The sequence below is a fragment of the Salmo salar genome, chromosome ssa28, assembly GCF_905237065.1.
Source record: "Salmo salar chromosome ssa28, Ssal_v3.1, whole genome shotgun sequence".
Taxonomy (NCBI): Eukaryota; Metazoa; Chordata; class Actinopteri; order Salmoniformes; family Salmonidae; genus Salmo; species Salmo salar.
In genome coordinates, this window is record NC_059469.1 from 29,581,088 (window position 1) to 29,590,079 (window position 8,992).

The window sequence follows — 8,992 nt, forward strand, 5'->3', positions numbered from 1 at the left end:
ACACTTGTTGTGCTCTCGCGTGAACTTGTGTAGAACGTCATCACCCCATCTCGGGGCCCTAGTAACGTCCGTAGCGTCTTGGGGAGATAAAGCAACAAGATGGTGAGTTACATTTATTGCGATAAATAGCTATTATAATGTAGATCGAATCAAGTAAAGGCATAATTAAAAATACGATTGTTCAAAATGTTGCCACTGTACCTTCTAAGACATTCATAAATTGGTGAAAAATACATATTTTTGGGGGAAAAGCTGACTGCAGCGGTCTTGTTGCTCTGTTGGTTTATCATGAGATTAGCAGCCTAGCATAGCTAAACCCTTTGAAACTATTGCTAGCTACATAATTAGTTAGCTCAGTCGCTTCAGAACGCATTCCCTATTTGTAACCATCGTGAATTCCTAGAGAGAGAATAATTAGTTCGAGAATCATCTTCTATTTTCTGTGTCCTCTCTGCGCATCCTTGAGGCTCGAGTCGCAGGCAATTGATCAGCCTGTTGTGGAGGGATGCGAGTAGCCAGATAGCTAGTTACTGTAGTTAGCTCATTTAGAAAGCCAGGTATGCTCCTGCTGCTGCTCCATTGCTCATGTCACGTGTCGGGATAACGGATCGGGTTTTGATATGTTGCAGGGTTTGCTGTCAATCCTTCGGAAGCTAAAGAGCACACCAGATCAGGAGGTTCGGATCTTGTTGCTGGGTTTGGACAACGGGGGAAAGACCACTCTGCTGAAACAACTGGCTTCCGAGGACATCAGTCACATCACCCCCACACAGGTACAGTACTACTGGGGAACACATACGCACATCACTAGGGGTTTAGGGGGTGTTATTTGTGCTAGACTATCACTTATAAACCCTCTCTCTCTCCAGGGCTTCAACATAAAGAGTGTTCAGTCTCAGGGTTTTAAGTTGAATGTGTGGGACATCGGGGGACAGAGGAAGATCAGACCCTACTGGAGAAACTACTTTGAGAACACTGATGTGCTGGTGAGTGGCTTAACCATAGCTTCCTTCATGGGGGTACGACACTTATATACAGTTCAAGTCAGAAGTTTACATACACTTAGGTTGGAGTCATTAAAGCTCGTTTTTCAACCACTCTACAAATGTCTTGTTAGCAAACTATAGTTTTGGCAAGTCGGTTAGGTAATTTCACTTATCATTCACTGTATCACAATTCCAGTGGGTCAGAAGTTTACATACACTATGTTGACTGTGCCTTTAAACAGCTTGGAAAATTCCAGAAAATGATGTCATGGCTTTAGAAGCTTCTGATATGCTAATTTACATAATTTGAGTCAATTGGAGGTGTACCTGTGGATGTATTTCAAAGCCTACCTTCAAACTCAATGCCTCTTTGCTTGAAATCATGGGAAAATCAAAAGAAATCAGCAGAGACCTCAGAAAGTCTGGTTCATCCTTGGGAGCAATTTCCAAACGCCTGAAGGTACCACGTTCATCTGTACAATAGTACGCAAGTATAAACACCATGGGACCACGCAGCTGTCATACCGCTCAGGAAGGAGACGCGTTCTGTCTCCTAGAGATGAACGTACTTTGGTTTGAAAAGTGCAAATCACTCCCAGAACAACAGGAAAGGACCTTGTGAAGATGCTGGAGGAAACAGGTACAAAAGTATCTATATCCACAGTAAAACGAGTCCTATATCGACATAATCTGAAAGGCCGCTCAGCAAGGAAGAAACCACTGCTCCAAATCGCCATAAAAAAAACATACTACTGTTTGCAACTGCACATGGGGACAAAGATCGTACTTTTTGGAGAAATGTCCTCTTGTCTGATGAAACAAAAATAGAACTGTTTGGCCATAATGACCATCGTTATGTTTGGAGGAAAAAGGGGGAGACTTGCAAGCCGAAAAACACCATCCCAACCGTGAAGCACGGGGGTGGCAGCATCATGTTGTGGTGGTGCTTTGCTGCAGGAGGGACTGGTGCACATCACAAAATAGATGGCATCATGAGGAAAGGAAAATTATGTGTATATACTGAAGCAACATCTCAAGACATCAGTCAGGAAGTTAAAGCTTGGTCACAAATGGGTCTTCCAAATGGATAATGACCCCAAGCATACTTCCAAAGTTGTGTCAAAATGGCTAAAGGATAAAAGTCAAGGTATTGGAGTGACCATAACAAAGCCCTGACCTCAATCCCATAGAAAATTTGTGGGCAGAACTGAAAAAGCGTGTGCGAGCAAGGAGGCCTACAAACCTGACTCAGTTACACCAGCTCTGTCAGGAGGAATGGGCCAAAATTCACCCAACTTATTGTGGGAAGCTTGTGGAAGGCTACCCAAAACGTTTGACCCAAGTTAAACAATTTATAGGCAATGCTACCAAATACCAATTGAGTGTATGTAAACTTCTGACCCACTGGGAATGTGATGAAAGAAATAAAAGCTGAAATAAATCATTCTCTCTGGTATTATTCTGATATTTCACATTCTTAAAATAAAGTGGTGATCCTAACTGACCTAAAACAGGGAATTTTTACAAGGATTAAATGTCAGGAATTGTGAAAAACGGAGTTTAAATGTATTTGGCTAAGGTGTTTGTAAACTTCGACTTCAACTGTGTGTATGTGTGTATGTAATATATATATATATATATATATATATATATATATATATATATATATATATATATATATATATTTTAGTACCAGTCACACCTACTCATTCAAGGGTTTTTCTTTATTTTTACTATTTTCTACATTGTAGAATAATAGTGAAGACATCAGAACTATGAAATAACACATGGCGTATCACTGCAGAATGCTGTGGTAGTCATGCTGGTTAAGTCTGCCTTGAATTCTAAATAGATCACTGATAGTGTTACCAGCAAAACACCATCAAACCTCCTCCTCCATTCTTCCCGGTGGGAACCACACATGCAGAGATCATCCATTCACCTACTCTGCGTCTCACAAAGACAGCAGTTGGAACCAACAATCTCAAATTTGGACTCATCAGACCAAGGACAGATTTCCACCCATCTAATGTCCATTGCTCGTGTTTCTTGGCTCAAGCAAGTCTCTTCTTATTGGTGTCCTTCAGTAGTGGTTTCTTTGCAGCAATTTGACCATGAAGGCCTGATTCACGCAGTCTCCTCTGAACAGTTGCTGTTTGTCTGTTACTTGATCTCTGTGAAGCATTTATTTGGCCTGCAATTTCTGAGGCTGGTAACTCTAATGAACGTATCCTCTGCAGCAGAGGTAACTCTGGATCTTCCTTTCCTGTGGCGGTCTTCATGAGAGCCAGTTTCATCATAGCGCTTGATGATTTTTGCGACTGCACTTGAAGAAACTTTCAAAGTTCTTGCAATTTTCCGGATTGACTGACCTTCATGTCTTCAAGTAATGATGGACTGTTGTTTTCTTTGCTTATTTGAGCGGTTCTTCACATAATTTGGACGTGGTCTTTTACCAAATAGGGCTATCTTCTGTATACCACCCCTACCTTGTCTCAAAACAACTGATTGGCTCAAATGCATTAAGAAGGAAAGCGATTTCCACAAATTCACTTTTAATAAGGCACACCTTTTATTGAAATGCATTCCAGGTGACTACCTCATGAAGCTGGTTGAGAGAATGCCAAGTGTGCAAAGCTGTCATCAAGGCAAAGGGTGGCTACTTTGAATCATTTGTTTAACACTTTTTTGGTTACTACATGATTCCATTTGTGTTATTTCATAGTTTTTATGTCTTCACAATTATTCTATATTATGGAAAATAGTACAAATAAAGAAAAACCCTTGAATGAGTTGGTATGTCCAAACTTTTGACTGGTACTGTATATACAGACACACACACTTACACACCACCAGAAGTGTGCTACTAATAGTTTTGAATGGAAACATTACTGCGTTTCAGATTTACGTCATCGACAGTGCAGACAGAAAAAGATTTGAGGAGACGGGGCAGGTGAGTCTTGTCTCAGGTGATGTTTGTGTGCTGTGTAATGTGCATATTCTACACACACACAGGTTTATATTGGGATCCCATGCTGATGTGTGTGTTCTAGGAGCTGGCTGAGCTGTTAGATGAGGAGAAGCTGAGTGGGGTTCCAGTGCTGATCTTTGCCAACAAGCAGGACCTGCTGACGGCAGCCCCAGCATCTGAGATTGCTGAGGGACTCAACCTGCACACCATCCGGGACCGCGTCTGGCAGATCCAGTCCTGCTCTGCCCTCACCGGGGAGGGGGTACAGGTGAGATGCAACAGGGTTTAGGGGCAATTTGTGTTTTCAATTCTACTGTATTTATTTTATTTTGCTCCTTTGCACCCCAGTATTTCTACTTTGCGCACTCATCTACTGTCAAATCTACCATTCCAGTGTTTTAATTGCTGTATTGTATTTACTTCGCCACCATGGCCTATTTATTGCCTTTACCTCCCTTATCTCACCTCATTTGCTCACATTGTATATAGACTTATTTTTCTACTGTATTATTGACTGTATGTTTGTTTTACTCCAAGTGTAACTCTGTGTTGTTATATGTGTCGAACTGCTTTGCTTTATCTTGGCCAGGTCGCAGTTGTAAATGAGAACTTGTTCTCAACTGGTCTACCTGGTTAAATAAAGGTGAAATAAATAAAAAAAAGTTGATTGGAATGTAATTTTCCTCCCATCTGTTTTCAGGACGGAATGAACTGGCTCTGCAAGAGTGTCAATGCTAAGAAGAAGTAGCACAGATGTCCGTTTTCACACACCCCTGAGCCTTTGGGAGGACAGGGTGTACCTGTGAATGTACACACTAAATCAACATGGACTTGAAGAGTTTTTAACCGCCTGGCTGGCTTCTACACATTGTTTACTAAACTACAACTCTCGCTAGAACTACAACTTCCATGTTGCTCTTCAAAATGGAGTGGGGGTACAAAGGGAACTCATCCCAGAGACCCCCCTCCCCAGCCTAACCATCCCATCTCCAGCCTGTCCTAACCATCCCACCTCCACCCTGTCAAGACATTCCACCCCAGCCTAACCCTCCCAACTCTAGCCCATCAAGACATTCTAGCCTAACCATCCCACCTGCACTCCTTCAAGACATTCCAGCCTAATCATTCCACCTCCACTCCTTCAAGACACTCCACCCCAGCCTAACCATCCCACCTGCACTCCTTCAAGACATTCCAGCCTAATCATTCCACCTCCACTCCTTCAAGACACTCCACCCCAGCCTAACCATCCCACCTCCACTCCTTCAAGACACTCCACACCAGCCTAACCATCCTACCTCCACTCCTTCAAGACACTCCACCCCAGCCTAACCATCCCACCTCCACTCCTTCAAGACACTCCACCCCAGCCTAACCATCCCACCTCCACTCCTTCAAGACACTCCATCCCAGCCTAACCATCCCACCTCCACTCCTTCAAGACACTCCACACCAGCCTAACCATCCCACCTCCACTCCTTCAAGACACTACACCCCAGCCTAACCATCCTACCTCCACTCCTTCAAGACACTCCACCCTAAGACATTCCAGATCTTTATACTGTCCTTCACCACAATATCAGCCTATTCACTCACTCTTTACAGGTTGTCCTGGAAACCCAGCTCTCTTCTCTCTCTCCTAGCCTGGGTGCCAGTCTCTTTAGCTTAGATTCCACTCCTTGTGCTCTGTGTCATATATTCCAAAGCATGACAGGAGTGGATTGATAGCCAAAGAGACTGTTATCCAGACTACCTTTCTACCCTCTCATTCTCTCTCATCACTCTCCCTCATATTCTCCTTCGTTCAGTTTGTTCAGTTGTTTTTAATTCCATGACAAGCTCCTTTCTTGCTGCAGTTCTGTTTGAAGTGAGGTATATTTTTGTAATTCTTTATTTATGGTGAAGTAGAGGGTAATAGCGTACTGTGAGATGCTCGCAAACAACAGTTTGTGGTTACTAGGAGGACAGGGAAACATTGAATACTGTGCTTTACTCCCCTGTGAAAAGGTTATGCGTGTTAATATGTAAAAAAAAAATATATATAACAAAACAAATAAATACACTTTAGGGCTAATCTGAAATGGCACCCTGTTACCTAAATAATGAACTAGTTTCGGCCACAGCCCATTTGAGTAGAGCTCTACATAGCGAATAGTGTGCCATTTCGGACAAAGCCTATTCAATCAAATGGAAAAAATACAAATTTTTTGATGATCAATTAAGCAATAATGCACGAGGGGGTGTGGTATATGGACAATATACCACTGCTTAGGGCTGTTCTTATGCACAACGCATCGCAGAGTGCCTGGACACAGCCCTTAGCCATGGTATATTGGTCATGTATCACAAACCCCCGAGGTGCATTATTGCTATTATAAACTGGTTACCAACGTAATTAGAGCAGTAAAAATAAATGTTTTGCCCGTGGTATAGAGTCTGATATACCATGACTGTCATTCAATCAGCATTCAGCGCTCAAACCACCCAGTTTATAATTGTATATAACCCCATTCATATGTTATGTGCATATAGTAGAGTGCGTATTAGACCTGTACTATGTAATCTATCATATCTGCATATGTCATAGGTGTTGGTCGATTTGTATGACAATGTATTTCTCGGTGTGATGCATTGTCTTTGGTTTTAGAGGGCATTTACACAAAAGGCTTTTTCCTTTTGAATGTGATCTGTCCAAGGATTGAAGGTAGGTGAATAAAATGTGAGGGGGGAAAAAGAGAGCATTGTTTTCTGACCTGGCTGTAGAATGGTAGTATAAAGATGCCCCAGCCAAAACACACACAGTTCTGTGAGATGTCCTGTGGAGGACTCCACCACTTTACTCCAGACAACACCGCCACCTGCCCAGACCCATGTCATTGCCAGGCCCTGGAGACCCCACACCACAGCCCTCTCCAAAACACTAGTGCCACACACACGGCAGGTGGGGTCAGCTGATTTTGACATTTACAGGGCCCAGCTGGTCAGGCCCCTGAATGGGCCTGCTCTCTCTGAGTGAATGTGTGTCGTGGCTCGCAGCCTTTACAGTTAGCCTAACCACTCTACAGTTAGCCTAACCACTTTACAGTTAGCCTAACCACTCTACAGTTAGCCTAACCACTTTACAGTTAGCCTAACCACTCTACAGTTAGCCTAACCACTTTACAGTTAGCCTAACCACTTTACAGTTAGCCTAACCACTTTACAGTTAGCCTAACCACTCTACAGTTAGCCTAACCACTCTACAGTTAGCCTAACCACTCTAGTTAGCCTAACCACTCTACAGTTAGCCTAACCACTTTACAGTTAGCCTAACCACTCTACAGTTAGCCTAACCACTTTACAGTTAGCTTAACCACTCTACAGTTAGCCTAACCACTTTACAGTTAGCCTAACCACTCTACAGTTAGCCTAACCACTTTACAGTTAGCTTAACCACTCTACAGTTAGCCTAACCACTTTACAGTTAGCTTAACCACTTTACAGTTAGCTTAACCACTCTACAGTTAGCTTAACCACTTTACAGTTAGCTTAACCACTCTACAGTTAGCCTAACCACTTCACAGTTAGCTTAACCACTTCACAGTTAGCCTAACCACTCTCACATTTGACTCCTACAGGCCTATGTTTAAGTACTAAAGTCAGACCATAGCTGTTTTTTGGTTGGTTCAGGCCTGCTGCACATAGTTGTGGGTGTGTCACATCTGCTACGGGGGAGAGAGCACTGGCCATAAAACACTTGACATCCAGCTGTGTGTGAGCGAGAAATGCATTCTGAGGGCCTGTGGCTGTGGGACTATAAAATGTCTCTGCTCTTACAAAGACTCATTGTGAAACTCTTCTTTCTCTCGCCTCTCCTCTCGCTTCCTACATGGGCCACAGGCACTGTGTGATTACATATGCTGCTAACTGGATGTGACTTTCCGTCAAAGTGTCTGATAAATGAGATCTTTATTGTTTGCGTAGAGACGTTAACATGTTGTGGTCTTTAAATCTCTGGGCACCGAGAGAGGCTACGTCCCAAATAGCACCCGATGTCCAACCCTATGGGTCCTTGTCAAAAGTTGTGCACTACAAAGGGAATAGAGTGCCATTTGGGCACAGAGGCAGGGCTAAATCTCTTTAAGGCCTGTTATCTTCTACACAAGTCTATTTGAAAGCTCTGAATGAGAGAACACAAAGTTCTGTGGTTGTTTTATCTGTGCATAGAAGTCGTGTGTGGGCGACGTGAGGAGCCAGACAGGGGAGTGTGATGCCTATCTGTGAGGCGACAGGATTTCTGCCTTTTTCTCCTTGTGAATCAGACAGCTGTTCTACAGCTGTGTGTGTTTGAGAGAAAGAGAGAAACCAACCAGTCAGATCCCTAACCAACACGCTTCACACCGGCCCGTTCTCTTCAACTCATCATGGCTGAGTTACTACGATGACAGATGAGACAGGAAACAGATTTCATATCCAACCAACAGATAGGAAAGAGGTGGGCGTTGCACAGAAGGTAAATACATAAGAATGTGCATCACTTTAAAGTGTGTTAAGATAAATCAAACCATACACTCATTGTTTAGTGGTAATACAGTCTTCGGGGTAATGGAGTCTTGTGAGTGAAGATGTGGGAAAGAAAATGGACACCTGTCTCCTGGGCTGCACCACCTCCTGGGATTTTTGCTTCCTTTGTGTTTTTGGTATGTTTTAAATTGCATAGTTGTGAACATGTTCCCGGGCCAGAGGCCACCCTGAAAAGGTCAACTTGTGAAACCATGCCTTAATTTAATAAATGTTTGAAAGCCAGTCCTTTTGTTGACTGCCTCTACTTCAGCACATATCAGACTCGTGATACTGTTTGTTGGCTGGGGACAGCCTGAGCTCCGCGCTGGGCTGCAGATGATCTACAAATGACCTCACCATCCAATCCCATCTCACATCAACTAGCTCTGGTCCAGGGCATTAAGTGGGGCTTGCTAAAACTGAGCTCAGTGTTAGCAAGCCGTAACAACACCCTGGACCAAGGTGCTGATGAAGAGATTAGTGAACATGGCCT

At 43.3% G+C, this 8,992-nt stretch overlaps 1 protein-coding gene across 1 annotated transcript; it reads left to right on the forward strand.

The window, feature by feature from the left end:
• Nucleotides 1-9: 9 nt before the first annotated feature.
• LOC106589841 (ADP-ribosylation factor-like protein 3) lies at nucleotides 10-6,693 on the forward strand. Its single transcript, XM_014180236.2, has 6 exons — nucleotides 10-102; nucleotides 630-773; nucleotides 870-986; nucleotides 3,889-3,939; nucleotides 4,040-4,225; nucleotides 4,658-6,693. The coding sequence occupies exons 1-6, from the start codon at nucleotides 100-102 to the stop codon at nucleotides 4,703-4,705; spliced, it is 549 nt and encodes a 182-aa protein (XP_014035711.1). The 5' UTR covers nucleotides 10-99; the 3' UTR covers nucleotides 4,706-6,693.
• The last annotated feature ends 2,299 nt before the right edge of the window (nucleotides 6,694-8,992 follow it).